The sequence below is a fragment of the Ranitomeya variabilis genome, chromosome 4 (assembly GCF_051348905.1).
Source record: "Ranitomeya variabilis isolate aRanVar5 chromosome 4, aRanVar5.hap1, whole genome shotgun sequence".
NCBI lineage: Eukaryota > Metazoa > Chordata > Amphibia > Anura > Dendrobatidae > Ranitomeya > Ranitomeya variabilis.
The window spans coordinates 271,166,967-271,188,975 of NC_135235.1; the positions used below are offsets into that span (position 1 = coordinate 271,166,967).

General features: G+C 48.9%; 1 protein-coding gene across 1 annotated transcript in view; it reads right to left on the minus strand.

The window, feature by feature from the left end:
- Nucleotides 1-1,382: 1,382 nt before the first annotated feature.
- Nucleotides 1,383-22,009, minus strand: part of PI4K2B (phosphatidylinositol 4-kinase type 2 beta) — a 29,592-nt gene continuing 8,965 nt past the window's right edge. The window contains exons 3-10 of the mRNA XM_077249928.1: nt 16,641-16,841; nt 16,023-16,154; nt 15,404-15,557; nt 3,287-3,378; nt 3,124-3,214; nt 2,457-2,590; nt 2,309-2,368; nt 1,383-2,062 (exon numbers count right to left, since the gene is read on the minus strand). Coding sequence (XP_077106043.1) covers nt 1,889-2,062; nt 2,309-2,368; nt 2,457-2,590; nt 3,124-3,214; nt 3,287-3,378; nt 15,404-15,557; nt 16,023-16,154; nt 16,641-16,841 — 1,038 coding nt within the window. The 3' untranslated portion in view covers nt 1,383-1,888. The remainder of the gene's footprint in view (nt 2,063-2,308; nt 2,369-2,456; nt 2,591-3,123; nt 3,215-3,286; nt 3,379-15,403; nt 15,558-16,022; nt 16,155-16,640; nt 16,842-22,009) is intronic.

A 22,009-nucleotide genomic window follows, 5' to 3' on the forward strand; every position in this document is an offset into this window, starting at 1 on the left:
GGTATCGTTCAAAAGTACAACTCATCCCGCAAAAAAATAAGCCCTCACATGGCCATATTGATGGAAAATAAAAAAAGTTATGGCTCTGGGAAGGAGGGGAGCAAAAAACGAAGCAAGCTTTGGGGGTGAAGGGGTTAAAGAAGTTGTCCCACTGCCAATATAGAGCTGATAATTGACGAGCTACAATTCGACTTTCAATCGCCTATCATAAGGCCAAGTCATCGGTATCCATGTCACTGCAAGCCTGGATTGGTTGTGCATTTTTCTTGTACATTAATAATAAAAAAAAAAAGTCTGATTCTATGGACATCACAGTAAACTGCTTTAATCCACTCAATTACCCCCCCCCCCCCCCCCAAAAAAAAAAAAAAAAGGTGCTGGATCTAAAATACTCCACATATAACTGTAAGCAGCAATTGTCTACGCCACATGGGGGATGAGCAAGCTTTCACATTGTGGTTGGCAGGTTCGGACGAAATTAGTCCTTTTGGCAAAGTTTACACTAATGTGACTAGGGGCCTTGAAGACCTTATAGGGTGCCTACTCTCCCCCAATATAAGACGGCCAGAAATGCCCTGCAGATTTAGGTCCCAAGTCCTCCACTAATCAAAGTCAGGAGTGCTTTCAGGTCCTATCATTATTGGGTTGGGGGTGGGGGACTGAATGGCAGATTTACATTCCTTCAGTATGTGTAACGGTAACAGGACACCTGGCTCAGCAGGTGGTTCAGCCACACCAGAAAAGGGTGTGACCAACCTACTGGTTAAAACGCTTCTGTAAGGCGCCCTTCTCTTTGCCATGCTTGCTGTTCACTTCTAAAAAGGCTAGAAGAGCCGGGAACCTCATGCAGCCCAGCACATGGTCTAACATCAAACCGGTTCTCAAACTTTCCATGCCAACGGGGCTGGTTTCTGGCTCGATATACGCCCGGTCCATTAACAGGATTATATCCAACAAGGAACTGATGGCAGTCCCACTGGGTTGATAAGTTTCTGTTTCTCTGGTGCAGTGAAAGGGGCCTTGCAGGGTTGTGAGCGAGTGAGGTGCCACATCAGCGGCAACATGAGCCACATTCTCTCACTCCTTGTGCCTGTGTGGACAGGGGGTATCTGTGTATCTGTAACACTGTGCCAAGCTGATCTTACATGTCCCTAGTGATGCGGAATAGGATATTGGTGGGGAAACTGTACTACACGATCCGTCCAACGTAATAGTAACATCAGTCGGGGAGGCAAAGTGAGGTTCATCACAATATCCTTTAAGTTCTTTTATACTATGGCAGCCCACCCCCCCCCAAAAAAAGTGACCTACACACTGACACTATAGTGATATGGAACATGTACAGCATTACCATCCCAAGGCTTAAACATTCTCCGCTTACGTTGATCCAAGAAGGGTTTTATTTTCTCTTATCTTGACAAATAGACCGGGCACTTTAGAAAAATACAATAAGAAAAAAAAACAAAAATGCATCTCATAGTGAAATCCCAAATACCCACGTGGTTATTTACCACGGGGCCTAGATAATTTCATTTTTATAAATTATACACAACCCAGAATAGCAATTTGGAAATAGAGGAGGCATCATTCCAGCATATAGAGGGGACGGCAGAAGGATTGGCTTGAATGCACTACTTCATATATTAAAAGAAAAGGGAATATATAAAAATACAGTACATGTCAATGCAGTCCTACCAGCGTCCCTGACAAAACCACCTCTGAATACGACAGGACTGTAAACTGAATTACATTCATAGGTCACTGCTTCCCTTCTGGAGGCCGGCGGTTTGGCAGCTATACAGGACTGACAGCAGTTTTCACTCTTTGCAGTGTTTGTGCAAAACAGCAGCTTTATAGATTTAAGACATTAGGTCTGTTCCCTTCCCGGCTACCAGGAGGAGAAGAACGGCTTCCTGCAGTGGAAAGTCTGTGTGAACGCGTTGCTCAGGTGGACGATTCGGCCCTGGCTCCCGCTACGACTTCGCTCCACTACTACTTTGGGCATCTGGACCAGCTGAATGGGCGACTTCTCGTCCTTTAATGCTTGAGTCAAATTCAGGATCTGATGGAGAGAAAGGAACTTAGGCTGAAAACATCAATATCGCATGTAGGAGAGGTTGTCCAGGGTTATGGTCTCAAAAGGTTATGGGTATCGAACTGGAGCAATCACATGTCCCCACTGACCAGCTGGATCTAGTTCCCAGGGGGGCCAGATGTACGCAGGGATATTGATAAAAACATTTATTACAACCGAACCTGTAGCCATCTTGTCCACAATCAGTAAAAGATCAAAATAAAAACGACTGACCTGTCCTCTCATTACAGACATCTGCTTCTCAAACGTAGCCTTGTCAAACCCTTTATCAGTCTGCAGAAATAAACACGATTTATTCGCAATCAGCTGACCAGGTAGATGGTTCTTATCAAGCGCAGAAATAAAACTTTCCCCCACTTACTTTGAAGAGCTCATACAGATCCTCACAAAGGTCCTGTACAAAGTTCATGTCAGAGATGCGGGGGAGGATCAGGTCTCTCGTTTCCTGACTGAAGGGAACCTTTGCCTGAGGAAGCCAAGCCCAGAGGAAGGGATCTGAAGTGGGGAGAGAATGGAGCAAATATGTACTTTTTTATGCAGTTTGTTATACAGTGTCAACAAATCATGGCATAGAAAAAGCCCGGGAAGATAGTGCATGGCATGGTGAACAGTAGGATGTATAAGTGACAATTTGCTGCAACATACATTAATAAATTAGCCAAAAATGACAGAATGGCACTGTTCCATAGCACCATGATGAAAGTGAACGGGTCGCTCGGAGTCTTGCAAGTTGTGGCAACCGTGAGACACATCTCAAGAAATCCAAATCTGATTTTCTTGAACCTTAAACATATTAGTCATTGCATTTGTGGGGCGATTTAAGACCCACGTCATGATGATGCATTTTCCGAGTGTAGTGTGTCGCTGTCTTGCACCGACCCAACTTAGTCATTGGCTTAAATGTCACCACTTTTTATACATGTAGGCTACAACTTACATTAAAGCGGAACGGATGTAAGAAAATGCAGATATTTTCTGCTGAACAAATTAGCACACATCACAAAAAAAAGTTAAAAGGCACTCCTTACACGCTCTCCATTCATCTGGATGTTTAAATGGAAATGCCAGACCATTGTCAATTGCAGCAATCTGAATAATCGGCTCCTTATCTGTCCAATCCTGAAACCAAGAAAAAACAATGAGCATCTGAGCAAGCAGGAAAATCCTCACGCTACACAGAAAACATCTTGCCTTAGGTACGGGGCCATCGTTGGCTTTTTTAGATCCTTCAATGAAATCCTCTTGGCTTTCATATCGAATTAACCAGTTGTCATTGCCTCGGTCTGCAAGGAAAATAAAGGGACATGTCATCAGCATGATAAACCAATAATAATAGCAATCACATCCAAAAAAAACATCTGGTCACTTCCACAGTGCCAGCTAGACTCGCTGAGAATGTAAGGTCCACTGATATGGGCTTATAATTGCCGAAAGTGTTATACAGCTCGTTCCAGATCATCGGCTCATGTAAACATGAATCCTGTGACTGTACAAAGTGTTCATTCGTTGACGACCGATTTGATGATTATAGGCAGAACATCGCCCCATGGTGAAATACTCAAGCTACTTACCAGGTAGCGGTGTTTTTCAGGAGTCCATGACAGCACTAACGAGAGAGGGGATCCGCCCTTCAGGGACAGGAAACCTACAGAGATAAAAGGGCGGCACCTCTCTCCCGCATCAGTTGGATTACAGAGCATGAGAGGACCTCCATTGATTAGTAACACATATAGGGATTTTTGTGTGTACTCACCGTAAAATCCTTTTCTCCGAGCCACTCATTGGGGGACACAGGACCATGGGTTATGCTGCTGTCACTAGGAGGCTGACACTAAGCTGAGACAAAAAAAGGTTAGCTCCTCCCCTGCAGTATACACCCTCGTACTGGCTTCCAGACACCCAGTTCAGTGCAAAAGCAGTAGGATAGAAACAATATAACCAGTAACATTAGAATATAACATGTCAAACAAACAGTCAAGAACAAAAAACAAGATCACGAGCCGAAAAAGGCTACCAGGGTGGGTGCTGTGTCCCCCAATGAGTGGCTCGGAGAAAAGGATTTTACGGTGAGTACACACAAAAATCCCTATTTCTCCTTCGCCTCATTGGGGGACACAGGACCATGGGACGTCCCAAAGCAGTCCCTGGGAGGGAAACAATACAACCAAATACCTCCATGTACCAACTGACTACAGGTGCGCAACGGCCGCCTGCAGGATACGCCTGCCAAGGGCCGCGTCCGCAGAGGAGTGGATGTGGACATTGTAATGCTTTGTGAAGGTATGCAGGCTAGACCACGTTGCGGCCTTGCAAACCTGCTCCGCTGTTGCCTGGTGCCGGATGGCCCAGGAAGCACCCATCGACCGAGTGGAATGAGCTCTAATCCCCGCCGGGATAGGACTGCCTCTGACTCGATAGGATTCCTGGATAGCAGATCAAATCCATCTGGCTATCGTGGATTTAGACGCAGCCAAACCCTTTGTGACCCTCCGGGAGCACGAAAAGGGCGTCCGATTTTCTGAAGTGAGCCGTTCTGGAGATGTACCTCCTGAGGGCCCTAACCACGTCCAGAGTATGGAGAGCCTTCTCGACTCTATGTTTGGGCTGTGGGCAAAAGGAAGGAAGAATGATGTCCTCATTGAGGTGGAAAGAAGAGACCACCTTTGGAAGAAACGCCGGAGAAGGACGAAGGACTACCTTGTCCTGATGAAAGGCAAGGAAAGGAGCCCGGCAGGATAAAGCGGCGAGCTCTGAAACCCTTCTGATGGACGTCACCGCAACCAGGAAGGCAACCTTCCAGGAGAGGACCGAGAGCGGAACGTCTTGCAGGGGTTCGAACGGAGGTTCCTGAAGGACCCCTAGGACCAAGTTGAGATCCCAGGTCTCCAGCGGCATCCTGTAGGGAGGGACCACATGGGAGACTCCCTGGATGAAAGTCTTGACCTGAAGGTTGGTGGCGATCCTACGCTGGAAAAGCACGGATAACGCTGAGATCTGACCCTTGAGGGAACTCAGGGCCAAACCGGAGTCCAGACCAGCCTGAAGGAAATTCAAGATGCAAGGGATAGAGAAAACGAGGGGAGGGAGACCCCGGAGCCTGCACCATGAGAAGAAGGATTTCCAGACGCGGTGGTAGATGGAGGCGGAAGACGCCTTGCGAGCACTTAACATGGTGGGGATGACCTGCTGAGAGAAACCGGCACGAGTTAGAACCCAGGTTTCAACAGCCACGCCGTTAAACGTAGGGCCCCTGAGCTCTGATGGTAAATCGGTCCTTGGCGAAGCAGGTCTGGGCGGTCTGGCAACCGCAAGGGAACGTCGGCTACGAGCTGAACGAGCTCCGCGTACCAAGCGCGACGAGGCCAGTCTGGGGCGACCAGAATGACTGGAACTCCCTCCATCTTGATCTTTCGGATCACCTTCGGCAGGAAGGGGAGGGAACACGTATGGGAGCTGAAAATGATGCCACGGAGAAATCAGCGCGTCCACTCCTATGGCCTGGGGATCCCAAGATCGAGCAATGAAGTTGTGGACCTTGGCGTTCAATCTGGACGCCATCAGATCCACGTCCGGGGTCCCCCAGCGAAGACAGATCTGGTGAAAAACCTCTGGGTGGAGTTCCCACTCCCCCGAGGCAAGGCCCTGGCGGCTCAGGAAGTCCGCCGCCCAATTCTCGACTCCCGGAATGTACACCGCGGAGATGATGGAATGGTTGGTTTCGGCCCAACGAAGGATGAGGGAGACTTCCTGCATAGCGGCCCTGCTGCGGGTACCCCCCTGGTGGTTGATGTAAGCCACCGCCGTGACGTTGTCGGATTGGACTCGTACAGGGTGACCCGCGAGCAGGGGGTGAAAGCGACTCAGAGCAAGTCTGATAGCACGAATCTCCAGGATGTTGATGGGAAGTTTGGATTCCCGAACTGTCCAGAGGCCCTGGGCAGAGTGGTGAAGGAACACCGCCCCCCAGCCAAGAAGACTGGCGTCGGTAGTCACCACTAACCAGCGGATCGGGAGGAAGGACTTCCCCCGGAGGAGAGATGGGCCCAGGGTCCACCATACGAGAGATTGTCTGACCCGCGGGGACAGGGGACAAGGGCGGTCGAGAGAAGAGATGCTCCTGTCCCAGTTGTCTAGCAAAGCCTGTTGCAAGGGACGGAGATGGAGTTGAGCAAAAGGAACTGCTTCGATTGCTGCAACCATCTTTCCCAGGATCCTCATGGCGAACCGAATGGTTCGCGGGCGAGGATGACAGAGCGTTTGGGCTTCTTGCTGAAGTGCTTGGGCCTTGGACCGAGGAAGCAAGACCAGCCCCCTCGAAGTGTCCAGGATCATTCCCAGAAAGGAGATCCGACGGGCAGGAACGGGAGAGGACTTGTCCCAGTTGATCAACCAACCTAGGCGCGAAAGAGAATCCAGAGTAATGTGGACGCTTGACTCGCAGGCCTGAAAAGACGGGCCCTTTATGAGGAGATCGTCTAAGTAAGGTAACACGACGACTCCTCGAGAATGAAGGATGGCCATGACAGCCGCCATGACCTTGGTAAATACCCTGGGCGCCGTGGCGAGACCGAAGGGTAAGGCCGTGAACTGGAAGTGATCCTCCAGAATGGCAAAGCGGAGGAACCTCTGATGAGACGGGAAAATCGGGATGTGAAGATAGGCATCCTTGATGTCTATCGAGGCCAGAAATTCCCCTCTTTCCATCGAAGAGATGACCGATCTGAGCGATTCCATCCTGAAGTGCCGGACTCTTACGCACTTGTTCAGGAGCTTCAGATCCAGAATGGGCCGCACTTTTCCGTCTTTCTTTGGCACGACGAAGAGGTTTGAGTAGAAACCTTTGAACCTCTCGTGTTCCGGGACCGGGACAATGACCCCGCTCTGGCGGAGGATGTGAATGGCGCAAAGAAGGGCGCGAGTCTGAGTTGCCGAACTGGGAAGACGAGAGGGGAAAAACCGAGTTGGAGGAGGAGAGGAGAACTCTATCTTGTAGCCGGACGATACCAGATCCCTGACCCATTCGTCGTGCACGACGGAGAGCCAGGCTTGCTGAAAAAAGAGAAGGCGTCCGCCTATTCTGATGGTATCGACTGGCACCGTTCCCGAGTCATTGAGACGGGAATCTGGGAGGTCTGGAACCTCGGGTTCTGGGCTGCCTTGGTTTCCCGCGCCAGGAAGGATTCGGCCTGAAGGAGGGACGAGAGTGTCATTGCGAGAGGAACGGTCTGATCTGGAAAGCCCGGAGGGATTGGACCAGGCTGGGCTGGTACGAAAAGGCCGAAAACGAAAGAAAGGCTGGCGCTGGAAAGCCGCCTTGGGCCTCTGTTGGGGAAGGAACTTGCTCTTTCCCCCTGTGGCGTCGGAAATAAGCTGGTCAAGCTTTTCGCCGAAAAGACGCCCGCTTTGAAAAGGGAGGGAGATGAGAGATTTCTTAGAGGAGGAGTCTGCGCGCCACTCCCTGAGCCAAAGAGCCCTTCTGATAGCAATGGCGTTGGAAGCCGCCGATGCTGCGCAATTCGCCGCGTCGAGGGAAGCGAACATCACGTAATCGCTAGCCATGGCTAACTGCTTGGCTAGGTCTGCCATCTCAGACGGGAGGTCCTGTTCATTAATGGATTTCGCTAGAGCATCCGCCCAGGAAACCATACCCTTGGTCACCCAAGCAGCGGCGAAGGAGGGGGCCAGGGAAGAGCCAGAGGCTTCATACACTGAACGAGCTAGAGAGTCTAGCTGGCGTTCAGTGGGACTCTTAATTGAAGCGCCCTCCGGAACTGAAAGAAGCGTTTTAGAAGCTAGGCGTGAGACCGGCGGATCTACTAAAGGGGGATCCGTCCAGTCCTTCACGAGATCCGCTGAAAAGGGATACTTGGATGCCAGGTCCTTCTTACCCGTGAAACGCTTATCTGGATGCTCCCTGTGACGCCTGACTATATCCAGAAAAGCTGGATGAGAGGCAAAAGATTTGTGGGAACGTTTGGATCTGGTAAAAGAGACCGCGTGTTCCGGAGCGGAATTAGCGTCATCATCCACCTTAAGAGTGTGATTGACAGCTACAATGAGGGAGTCAACCGTAGCTCTGAACTCCGGAGCCTCCGGGTCCAATGATACCTCGGACTCATGTTCAGAGTCGTGAACGCTGTGAGCCCCCAAAGAGGGTGAGCGAGAGGTGGAGCTGGCAGAGTCTGAGCGGCGAGGAGAGCGCTCAGGAGAGGTAGTGCGGATCCGTTTTCTGGATGACCGAGTCTCTCTAAGTGGAGAGCGGCCCCTGCTGGCCGACGATTCCCCTGCTATGAAGGGATCTCTTAACGCCTGAAGCGGATTACCCTGAACCCCGGGAGGATTTTGAATGGATTTGATGGCGTTGGCTAAAAAATCCACGGACTGTGTGAGTGAAGCGACCCACGGGGGGGGGGACTAGGTACGCCAGAGTCGGTGGCGGTGGAGGGCTCCTGGGCACCTGGGGCATCGCAGGCAGAGCAGAGGGGAGAACTTTGAGGCTTAGGAAGTGGGGCCTGGCAGGTGGTACATGCAGAAAAAAAGGTCGTATGTACTTTAGGTAGTTTTTTAGACCTTGACTGCGACATGATTCTAATGCAGAAAGAGGCCACAGGGACTATAAACTGGACTGGGAAGCAGAGGGAGACGCTGCAGGGGAGAAGCTGACGATGTCTCCTTACCCCGGTCCTGTGTCCCGCTGTCCTGGGAAGCTGAGAAGCCTGAGAGTAGACTGGCTGCACGTGGGCGCAGTGACACTGAGGTGCTTCCGAGCAGGAGCTGCGGCATGTGGAGTGAAGATGGCCGCCGAGATCAGGAAGGAGATCTCGACGGCTGTGAGAAGCGCCAGGAACCAGGGGCGGCGCCGCCGATGATGCGCAGGAGTGGGCGGAGCCTATCGGCAGCGACCAGCGGCTAGGCCGAAGCCGGGGGCTAAATTTGCGGCCTGGGCCCGGCGCGCGGCCGCAAAGTGCCGACGTTACAGCCCCTAATGTGCCCTGCTTAAGAAGGAGCCCTCCGGACCGCCGGCGACCCCCCCCATCCCCCACGAGACACTTACCCGAGGAGGTGAGAGGAGCCTAAGGATGGCTGGGACGGTGCAGGGGATGGGAAGCCTCCATCCACCAGCCCCAGAGGGGAGTGGAGAGGAACCGTCCACCACCTGAGTCACACAGAGCATTGGTGATGCAGTGTGGTCTGCACGGACGCCACGGAATAGGGGGCCACTGTACAGCCGAGGGTAAAACCTGGTGGACAGGGCAAATGTCCGGCAATAAAAAGGCCTGGCTGCAGAGGAGGATACTGGAGGTAAAACACCAGTGCTCCTCTGTACAACATGGGGAGATCGGCGTCCCTTTTAGGGAAAAAACCGTCGCCCAAAAATGGTCAGCTCAGGCAGTGGCTCCCACGTCGCAGGAGAGGATACGGAGAGGTGAAACTCCCGTGCTCGCCTGTTGTTGGTTCGGGGAAGATCGGACCACTAAAGAATCCGTCGCCCCCTTCGTCCGGAATGGATTAAAAAGAAAAAATCCGTGAAAATAAAAATCAGTGTGCCTCCTACGGACACTAAGCTTGAACTGGGTGTCTGGAAGCCAGTACGAGGGTGTATACTGCAGGGGAGGAGCTAACCTTTTTTTGTCTCAGCTTAGTGTCAGCCTCCTAGTGACAGCAGCATAACCCATGGTCCTGTGTCCCCCAATGAGGCGAAGGAGAAAAATATCTAACACAATTCACCTTGTGACTAAAAGTTTAGAAAATTTATATATAAAAATATACTTAATGTGGTGAAAGCCATACCAGTGGAAAAAGGGAGGGAATATAGGAGTGCTGTCATGGACTCCTGAAAAACACTGCTACCTGGAAAGTAGCTTGAGTATTTATTCAGTCGTCATGACAGCACTAACGAGAGAATTACAGAGAAAAGAGTATTAGGGCGGGACTACTGCTTCCAGCACCCTTCTACCAAATGTGAGATCGCTGGAGCCACCAAGATCTAATCTATAATGATTAAAGAAAGTAGACGGAGATGACCATGTGGCCGCCTTACATATATCCTCAACCGACACCTCCGACCTCTCCGCCCAGGAAGTTGCCATGGCACGGGTGGAATGGGCTCTTACGCCTTCCGGGACTTGTAGGCCACCTGCTGAATAAGCCAAAGAAATTGCCTCCCTAATCCATCTACATAAGGTGTTCTTGGATACTCTAAACCCTTTCCTGACTCCCTGATAGGATATAAACAAGGAATTATCTTTTTTCCAGGGATCTGTTAAAGAAATATATTTAAGAAGGCATCTTTTGACATCTAATGTATGGAGCTTGAGTTCCTTTGGGTTTTTAGGATTAGGACAAAAAGTGGGGAGATTTATCTCCTGAAGCCTGTGGAACTTTGATGCTACCTTCGGAAGATAGAGGGGATCGGTTCTTAATACTACCCTATCTTCTCTAATCTGCATATATGGAGTCAGTCTAGAGAGGGCCTGTAAATCACTAACTCTCCTAGCCGACGTAAGAGCAACCAAGAGAGCTGTTTTTAAGGACAAGATCTTTATAGAAGCAGATTCTAAAGGCTCAAAGGGGGGTTCCGTTAACGCTGAGAGGACCAGGTTTAAGTCCCATGGGGCTAGTCTTTCCTTAACGATGGGTCTTGACCTAGCTGCCGCTTTAATAAAACGAGCAATCCAATAATTTTTAGCTAACCCACAATTATACAATGCACCTAAGGCTGACACCTGGACCCTAAGGGTGCTTGTAGCTAGCCCCATCTCTAGACCTCTCTGCAGGAACTCCAAGATTTTAGGAATATTAGCTTTCTGACCAATCACTGATCCTGAAACCGACATGAATTTTCTCCAGATTCTAACATAAATGTTTGTCGTGGAATTTTTTCTGCTCTTTAATAGAGTGTTAATGAGTCCATCTGAAAATCCCTTTTTCTTTAGTAATGACCCTTCAAATCCCACGCCGTCAAGTGTAAATTGGCCACTTGTGGATGGAGAATTGGACCCTGTGAAAGGAGGTCTGGGAGCTCTGGGAGAATCCACGGTTGAGAAATGGACATTTTCCTCAGCCAAGGAAACCACGGCCTCTTGGGCCAGAACGGCGCTATCAGAATTACATGAGCTTTGTCCTCCCGAATCTTCCTTAGAACAATCGGGATCAAGTTCAACGGGGGAAAGGCGTAGGCTATTTTGAAGTGCCAAGGAATTAGGAGGGCATCCACCGCCTCCGGATTGTCTCTGGGGTTTAGGGAACAAAACCGACGACATTTTTTGTTTTCTTTGTTGGCGAAGAGGTCTATCTGTGGGTACCCCCAACGATGGGTGATCTGATCGAAGATGACCTGATTGAGCACCCAATCTCCTTGCCCGAGCTTCCTACGACTTAGAAAGTCGGCTACGACGTTGTGTTTCCCTTTTATATGCAGTGAAGTGAGCGACCGTAGATGATTTTCGGCTATCTGTAAGATACGACCCGATACCTCCATTAAAGATCTCGATCGGGTTCCCCCTTGGTGGTTAATGTAAGCTACCGTTACCTGATTGTCTGAGAATAGCCTGACGTGATGGCCCTGCAAGGATATAAGGAAATGGCTCAGAGCTCGCTCTACGGCTAATAACTCTAAGGTTAGATGACATATTCTGTTCGGAGTGTGACCAGACCCCCTGGACCCACAATTCACCCATATGCGCCCCCCATCCCGTGGGACTAGCATCTGTGGTTATTACACGCGATATGTGGTTTATCCAGGGAACCCCATTACGTAGGTTTGGAGTGTGTAACCACCAACGTAAGGACTGAATAGTGGAATCAGACAAGGAAAAAGAACTATCCAAGCGACCCCCTAACAGACGAGTGTTGTACAAAACCTCCCACTGTAGGACTCTGGTGTGGTACTGGGCCCAAAGTACTGCCGGGATACAAGACGTGAGTGAGCCTAACAGTGACATTGCTCCCCTCAATGTTATTAACGGATTATGAATCACTCTAAGTATCTGTCGTTGGATTTTTTCCAACTTAACGACAGGTAGACGGCATTCCTGTAACTGAGTCCAATATGAGACCCAGGAATTCTTGAACCTCTAGAGGCTGCAACCGCGATTTTTTAAAATTAATTATCCACCCCAACCTTTGCAAGGCTGCAATTACTTTGTGTAGTTGGGACGTGCAGTCTGATTCAGAATTACCTATTATCAATAGGTCATCCAGATATGGAACTATGAGAATATCTTGCTCATGGAGATGTGCCATAACCTCTACCATTATCTTCGTGAACACCCGAGGGGCCACTGCAACACCAAAGGGAAGTGCTCTGTATTGGAAGTGTTTGACTGATTCCCCTAAAAGGACTGCAACTCTTAAATAACGCTGGTGGTCTACGTGTATGGGGACATGATAATATGCGTCTTTAAGATCTAAGACGACCATAAAACACCTGTCAAACAATAACTTTATTGCGGTTTTGACCGACTCCATTTTAAATGACGGGATGCACAAAAACCTATTTAGGCCCTTAAGGTTTATGATTGTGCGAAAGGTATTATCCGGTTTTTTAATCAAAAAGAGGGGAGAATAGAATCCTTTACCCCTTTGTACTTCAGGAACCTCCACCAAAACGCCTTTCTGTTGGAGTTCCTGGACCTCAGTCTCTAATGCCAGCTGTTCTGTGGAGGAAGAACGCATTGGTGTTACTAGAAACCTGTCGTCCGGAGTGAATTGAAAGTCAAACTTTAGTCCAGACTCAACAATGTTCAGGACCCACGGGCTATTGGAAATAATACGCCATGCCGGATAGAAGGCTAGAAGCCTGCCTCCTACCCGGTCCGCCAGTCATTGTGGCTTCCTGTTGTCTCGAAAGGAATTAAACATATAGCCTCTACCTTTCTTTTTATTGGCGTCATATCTCTATTTGATCTTGTTCGGTCAAACCACCTCCTATTAGTGCCACGCCTGTAAGAGGGTCTACCAAAGTAGGGAAAACGTTTCTTACTATCCCCCGCTTTTTCCAATAATTCGTCTAACACTGGACCGAATAAGTGCGCCCCTTCGCACGGAATGTTGCATAATTTAGATCTGGCCTGCATGTCCCCTTGCCAACACTTCAGCCAGATTGCTCTACGGGCTGAATTAGAAAGAGCGGCCGACCTGGCTGCCAACTTGACCGAGTCCGCCGAAGCATCAGCCAGATACGCCGCAGCGCCCTGAATCATAGAGAGGGAGGATAACATTTCGTCTCTCGGGGTTTTGTTTTTCAGCTGATCCTCCAGGCTATCCAACCACACCATCATAGAGCGTGCTGTGCAGGTGGCAGCAATTGATGGTATAAGAGCCCCTGCTGAAGTTTCCCAGGCTCCCTTGAGAAACACATCTGCCCTCCCGTCCAGTGCGTCTTTTAAAGTCCCCAGATCCTCAAACGGTAGAGAGGATTTTTTGGAAGCCTTGGCTACCGCTGCATCGAGCTTCGGGGCTTTATCCCACGTCGCCGATGCGGACTCTTTGAATGGATACTTCCGTTTAAAGGATGGAGGAAGAGAACCTTTCCTTTCCGGTTTTTTCCATTCTCTGGAAATTAGGGCGCTAACTTTCTCTACCACCGGAAAACATCGGCGGGATTTACGGTCCAGACCTTTGAACATGACATCTTGCATGGATTTTTCTGGCGGCGTCTGCTCAATTCCAATTGTGTTATTTACCGCTTTTACGAGGTGGTCTATCCGGTCAAAAGAAAAACAAGAATGTCCGTACTCAGTGTCCGAGGAGGATACCGATGTGTGAGAAGCTTCTGACTTTAGATCTCCTAAGTCACTGTCCTCACGTGAACTTGGGGATCCAGGGTCTATTATTTTAGACCCCCTACTCTGAGATTGGGATCTTGAAGAACTTCTAATCTCTTGTCTAACAATTTGTCTTAGACTAGTAGCGAAATCTGGTGTCTCCTCCGCTATTAGACGCTGGATACACGGACCACATAGTTTAACGTATTCGTCTGGGAGAGGAATACCACATTCTGCACATTCCTTGTGCTTGGACTTAGAGGACCGCTTTTTTCCCTGATGTGAGAAAGGGAAATAAGGGGAGACACAAATCACTAAGTGAACTTTCACGAGGATCACTTACCCCTATAGTGTCTGAGTGGTACCGAAGATTGCGGGGGGACCCTCTCCACCGAAGCAATATCCATCCGGTTTGAGGACTTTCCGGCTTTAGAAGATTGATCAGCTCTACCTCCAGGACGACTACTGCCACTAGAACGTCGCTGGGTGTTTGCTGCATGGGGCTTCTCCAGGGGTTGACACTGTTGCTCAGAAGGCAACGGATCCTGCTCCTGAGACTCCATTGTAACAATGGATATGAAGCAAGAGGAAGCCACCACTGAATCATTAAGTAGCCGGCCCACTCAAGGTACCTCCCCCAGATGGGGGACAGCCGGCCAATCCTGGTGAACTGCCTGGTACAATACGGCATGTGGGAGGCCCCTCCTCTCCCCCCCCCCCCCCCCGAGACCCCCGCCAATGGCACTCACACTGTCAGCCAGGAAGCACCACCGCAACTTCCAAACGAAAAAGGTCCACGCAGTCTATTCAGGGGAGACCGACGGGCGCCGCCATGTTTTTTCACCGATGAGACGCACTGTGCCGGGCGTCATCGCATGCTACCGCACTAAGCCCCGCCCCTTCACACGCGTCAACTCCGGTGCGACGCATCCGGGACGCCGAACGCAGCGCCTGTGCCGCCTAGAACGCCGGTGCCAGAGGGGAAACGCTAGCGCTGCCGCCAGAGCCGACCGCAAGGGCACCGTTGTCTCTTATGTCGCCGAAGCGATGTGCCCGCCAAGGGGACCACCACCAGAGGAGTACCTAAATTACCGACGGCGTTCGCAATTCAGGAGGGCCTCCCACATAGTACTTACCTGTACCTGGCGATGGGACACCGCTCGAGACAGCACTCCCCCTGAAGGCTGCTTCTGCCGTGCTGCTGCCTACCTCCACAGCCCTCTGTGGTGCGGCACTTCCAGCGTCGCGATCAACACCGGGGAAGGGGCCATCCCGCCTCCAGGATCGGTGAGTTGGACCTGGGTCAAAACTTCTTTCTTCGCCTTTCTTCTAAAGGCCTCTGTAGAGTCCCCTGTCAGGGACAGGAAACCAACTGATGCGGGAGAGAGGTGCCGCCCTTTTAGCTCTGTAGGTTTCCTGTCCCTGAAGGGCGGATCCCCTCTCTCGTTAGTGCTGTCATGACGACTGAATAAAACCGTACAGTTGTATTAAACAGCGATGTGTGCGTGTCCTCTCACCCCTGTGCCTTCCTACCACTTACCGGTATTTCTTATCACATAGTCTAGAATGACAAGCCTCTCAAACTGAGATTGCAGCTGCTTCCTGATGTTCTCGGGTAAAGGTTCAGTTTCGAACCTCTTGAGCCAGTAGTCTGCTTCTTTATACCCGTCCACAAAAAGCTGAAAGGAACCGACCTGCAAAAAATAAGCAAAGATGAGAGTGTCTGCAATCTAAGCGGCATCACTTGAGACAACCTCTGTAAATGTGAAGTGCAACAGTTTTAAAAGAACAAAAACAAAACAAATCCTCTCCGTCTGTTCAGGAACTGATCGCTACAGAAGAAATTATGAAAACTCTAAGAAAAGCATCATATATGCAAAGTCAACTTTACAGGTAGCATCTGATAAAGAACTTGCAGCTACGCCCTTGGGTCCAGTTTTCAGGACTGGGGTGCTTCAATAAAAGCAGGAATGTGGTCATAAATCAGAGCAGTATCTGTTCTGTTCACATCCTGGTTTCCATTTTAAAACAGAAGACATGACTGGACCAGCTCCGTCACACACACAAAACATCCAAGGACCCTACTTGTAGCCGGGTCTGTCGGTTCTCTTGCTGCATTATTGTCGCTTTCTATGACGGAGGCTCAGGCAACTTCTTACCTTGGGAGGTAAACCGATACGGTGAAATTTGCGACCCACTGTTGGCACTTTTTCTAAAGCGTATTTTTTGCCTCTTGATTTAGCACGATCTATTGCACTGTAGTTGAAGGTTTCGCTGACGAGCCAGACTGCCTTGAAAAGAAGACCAAAAGGTGAATAATAAGAAAAAAAAAAAAAAAAAACAGCCACAGGTAAGAGTTAAAAAGTGAAATCTGAAAATTTATACAGGAAGGCTGGTGGAGAGGAGCCTGCCAACAAGACAAACATTTACACTAGGCCAGGGATCACAGCCAAACAGGCAGTGACCTGCAGTCAAAGGGTTTTATGAAAACTATAATATGGCAGAGCTCTTCAACTCCACAGCTCTAGCTGCAATTGTGGGGGCTCAGTCCTCATCTAACATCAGGAGGCAGAATGAACTTTTCCTTCCAGGTTCTGTTATCTGTGTAGGGGGGGGAGCAGGGACAGCAGGATGATCAGGCTGTCCCAGTCATCTCTCACCTGTACACTCGCAGTGTAAATCCATTAACATATGAACAGTTTCGGTGATTGAAATGAGGAATACGGTCCAATATACGGCCCACACGTCCGAGAACTATAAAACACAAATGGCATTACCTTGGTTTTGGGTACAACGCCTAAGCCCAGCTTTTCATCTACTAAATATGCTCCAGCTTCAGAGAGGTATCCCTGATTCGGGACAAGGCAACCGCGTCCAAAGCAGCAGGGGCAGCAGACTTTGTGAAAATATTTGGTCCATTTTGGGTTAAGGTTACCGTAAGGCTCTTCGGATTTTGGTTTAAACACTCCAATTATTTTCTAGAAAAAAGTAGCAAAAGAAATTAAAAATATGAAAGAAAAAAAAAGGACAGGATCACAATGGCTGATAACACAGCATCCACCAATCACAATAGGTGGTCACAGCTCACCACCTCCCCCTCCTGTACAATGCCCTTTACCCATATCGGCGAACTATAATACATAGAATAGGATATACTCGGAGTATAAATCTGAGCTGGAGAAGTGCACGGAGCAGGTGTCACATTTCTTCCCTATTCTTGGCAGCCCATTAGCAGAAAGTCCCGGCGGCTGCGGCAGCTCTGCAGTCTGAGACGGATGGAAAGCACTTCCCACATCTACATATTTCATTATGGAGAGTGACTTTGCATAAGAGCTGCAGCCAAACTTGCAGAGTGAACGTCCATGACCAGAAGCAAAGGAACTTAAGGCCATGTTCACACGCAGTTCTTTCATCCGTTCCCTAATGACAAGTTTTCAAATGGAAACGGTTTGAGGGTTTTTTTTTTTTTTGTTTTTGTTTTTTTTGGGGGGGGGGGGGGGGGGTTGGAAAAATTGTATTTTTTTTTGCAGCTGCTCAGTTGCACAGTGCCTAGTTCGGAGGGGATTCCATCAGGAGATGCTTGAAGAGAGTACCGGGCAATCATTTTTCAAAACATCAATTAAAAAAAAATATATATATATATATATATATATATATACACACGGCTGGAGTTTCGGATGCGGGCCACCGCCTAATTTATTAACAGGCGCACAACTTTACATGGTTCGGTAGAAGTGCAATCTTCAAAATTAATATTCCCCCTCCAGTACTAGGTGTCATTCCAGCTCTTCCGATTGGCATCCCCTCGTCCTTTAGGAGTCTTACTGCGGTTCAGACTACTTTCATATGATCTGGTAGACCTCCCGCATCAGTAGAGCCATACTGTACCGTCCTATGTCATCAGGGGGTTCAGCCTTGCCTGACTTCAGATCATATTACATTGGCTCCCACCTCGCTAGAGTTCTGGACTGGTGGACGACTGGTTCTAGGAAAGCTTAGGTCAGGATTACACAAAGCTTTACAAACATCCCTCCAATTACTACTCCTTGGTCAGACCTGTCTACAGTTACTGCACTTAGAACTCATCCCACGATTGGGGCCATTCTTTCATGCTGCAATAATCCCATACTACGTTCATCAATCCCCCTCCAAGCACCCCATCTTGGGTAATCCACTTTTACCCCCCAGAGATAGAAGATGACGTTTTTTGTTCTTGGCTAAACAGTGGCTGTTTTAGAGTGACGCATTTCAGAGTTGAAAACATATGGCCTTCAAAGGCACATCCTCCGCGCCCCTCTGTCCTTGTTCCTTGGGATTCTGGAGAATTGCTCAGCTCTCTCACTACCGCCACTCCTCACCTAGGGCTTTTTATAAAAATGGCTTAAGTGGAGTGCCTGAACACAGGTCCCTTAAAGGGAGGGTGCCGTGATTTTAGTTTTTGTATTAATAATTATTGATTATACAATCAATTATTTTTAATACAAAAGTAAATGTACCTCTTTCATACTTTTTTATTTATTCACTTTTACATTCACTACTGGAGGCCGCCATTTTCATTAGTGTGGGTGTAAGTGTCTGGGCACGACACTTGCACACCTCACTTACGGCAGCCATGGGCATAGGAGCCAATGGTCGGGCTCCGACCGCATCTCCTGCCTCTCAGCTATGACTTGGCCACGCCCACTGAGCTGCCACGTCACAGCTGTGAGAGGAGATCGCGGCCGTTTTGTTTATTTCCCTCTGCCATCGCACACACAGCTCAGTGCGTGCGATGGCAGAAGCTGCTGCTGGGAGAAGCTGCTGCTGGGAAGCGGGGGTCCAGGGTAAGTATCTGCAGCGAGGAGCTGTGATTGCAGCCTGTACTTAGTATTACATTACAGGCTGCAATCACTGCCGACCTGTTCAGAGCAGAGCAGAGAGATCGTCACACTGCTCTGCCCTGAACATGACTCAGCACTTCCTGGTAGAGGAAAGAAGGTAAGTACAGCGTTTTTATTTTCTTATGCATCTACCACTGCTACCAGCCCCTATATACCACCTAGCACTGCCTGCCTCTGTATACCACTGCTACCTGCCTGCCTGCCTCTGTATACCACTGTCTGCCTGCCTCTGTATACCACTGCCTGCCTGCCTCTGTATACCACTGCCTGCCTGCCTCTGTATACCACTGCTACCTGCCTGCCTTCCTCTGTATACCACTGTCTGCCTCTGTATACCACTGCCTGCCTCTGTATACCACTGCCTGCCTGCCTCTGTATACCACTGCCTGCCTGCCTCTGTATACACCTACCACTGCTACCTCTGTCCTGGGTAGCTAATCCTGTCCCGTGTACTGTGTCCTCAGCAGTCAGTATCACACAGGACAGGATTAGATACACGGCTCAGCAGTCGGTATCACACATGACAGGATTAGATACACGGCTCAGCAGTCGGTATCACACAGGACAGGATTAGACACACGGCTCAGCAGTCGGTATCACACAGGACAGGATTAGATACACGGCTCAGCTGTCGGTATCACACAGGCCAGGATTAGATACACGGCTCAGCAGTCAGTATCTAATCCTCTCCTATGCACTCCTCTCCCCCCTGCGTGTCTTTCCTCAATGTGGTTTATTATTTTTGTTGTGGGAGATGAGGGAGTCGAGGATTATGCGTTCGGTATGGTTTAAAAAAGATTAATAAAAGGACTTTATTCTGGCCGAGTTTTTATTTACAATACAACTATAGGATTAGTAATGGATGGGTGCCTTATAGACGCCTCTCCATTTTACTAAGGCCTCTTTCACACTTCAGTTGTTTGGCGTCAGTCTAAATCCGCCATTTTCCTCAAAAAACGGATCCGTTTTTTTTTCAACGGATCCGTTTTTTTCCCCATAGACTTGCATTAGCGACGGATTGTGACGGATGGTCGTCCGTTCCATCCGTCATGCGACGGATCCGTCAAAATTTAGCGGACGTCATCTAGACATTGACGGTCATTGCAACGTTTTTTGTCTCCGTTGAAATGACGGATCGCGACGGATCCGTCGCGTCCGTCATTCCATAGAATGGCCACCTATGGGCGACGGATCCGTCGCAACCGTTATTTCGACGGATCCGTCGCCCCAATCCGTTTTTTCAATTTTTTTCAATTGCGCATGCTCCAAAAAGTATATACAACCCCCGAGTAACGGATCCGTCAAAAAAACGGATCCGTTACATCCGTTTTTTCAACAATTGTGACGGATCCGTCGATCCGTCACTTTGTCGGAAGTGACTGACGCCAAACGACTGAAGTGTGAAAGAAGCCTAAGCCGTGGGCTTGATGTCACTGGACAATATGGAGGTGACATTAACCCCACAAATATGAACCCCACTTGCTACCGCTACAGGGTAAGTGGAAATTGCCAGGCAAAGCGCCAGAAAAGGCGCATGTAAAAGGCGGCTGAGAGCTGATGTTTTTAGCCTAGGGGGGGGGGGGCAGTATCCATGGCCCCTTTCTAGGCTATTAATGTCAGCCCGCAGCTGTCTGCATAATATTTGATGGTTATTAATTATAAGGGGGCCCCCATTTTAATAGCCAGTAAAGGCTATTATACAGTTGCGAGCGTGTGAGTGTGAGCACACCCTCCCACCCACAGACCAGTACACTGCTGTCCTGAAATACTGTGCTCCTGTCACCCTGCTCCTTCCACCATACGTCTCTCACCTCCCTAGAGCAGCACAATACCATATGGATCACGTATAATGCCGAGATTATATATATATATATCACATATACTCCCATAAAGACCACACATTATGCCGCCAAGTATTGTGTGATCTATGTGACGGTATTATATGTGATCTATATGGCAATATTATGTTTGCTCAGTGTTGTGGAATGATGTAAAAACTATATGACGGTGGTATATGAGAACTATATTGTGGGATTATGTGTGATCTATGTGGAAGTACTAGGTGAGAATTATATGGCGGTATTATGTGTGATCTATATGGTATGTGAGAACTGTATGACAGTATTGTGTGATCTATTTGATAGTATTGTGTGTGATGTATATGGCGGTATTATGTGTGATCTATATAGCGGTATTATGTGAGAACACTATGGCAGTATTATCTTCAGAAAGCGGACCCATTCTATGGTGGTTCTGGCTGAGCACCTGCACGCGGGTCTGGGGTAATAGAGGGGGCAGCATGACCTCCAGTTAGGTGCAGTCAGGGCTGGTGAGGCAGCTGAAGAGAGGGGTCTCATTTTTATCATTACTCTATGGCTACATTTCCCCCAGTGTCACCCCGTACTTCGCCTGTCGTCTCACTTTCACACATCGCCAGGACAGGATGGAGAAGACAGGATGTGAGGAGGGGAATGGGGTCTTTGCATGCAGAGTCTGGATCAGAACAGGCCATCAATCCGCAGAAATGTTTCCTGGATTTCTGTGGAGCAGACGGTCCATCCATGTGTATAAAAGACAGCGCTCTATGTACAATCCCTGGCTGCTCCGCGCACTGAACATGGTGCCCCCCATAGACCAGCACACTGCTCTCCTGAAATACTCTGTGCTGCTGTCACCCTGCTCCCTCCACCACATATCTCCCAGAATCCTTGCTGCCTGCCATCCTCGGTGACTGTCTACTTGTCAGTATAAGGCTGCGGTCACACGTTCAGTATTTGGTCAGTATTTTACCTCAGTATTTGTAAGCCAAAACCAGGAGTGGGTGCATATGTTTCTGTTATACTTTTCCTCTAATTGCTCCACTCCTGGTTTTGGCTTACACATACTGAGGTAAAATACTGACCAAATCCTGCTAGTGTGACGGCAGCCTTACTCTGCAGTCACCAACAAAATGGCTGCTCACTGGGTTCCTGAATCCTCTCATCCCTTAGCAAACACATGGAAGGAGAGGAGACATCACACACGTCAGCAGACTCCGCCCATAATTACTGCAGTGCAGTAATGTGAGCTAGTTGTACACTAGGTTTTTCTGAAATTTCAGCAGCTGCTCCCCCTAGTGTTTAAAAGTGGAAATTCCAAAACTTTTCAAATTATTTTTCATATTTTACTAAATTATAAACAAATGAAAATATTTTTTAAGAAAATTTAAACATTAATTCTTTACATTTTTACAATTGCTGTAAAAAAAATTTTTTTTTTACGGCACC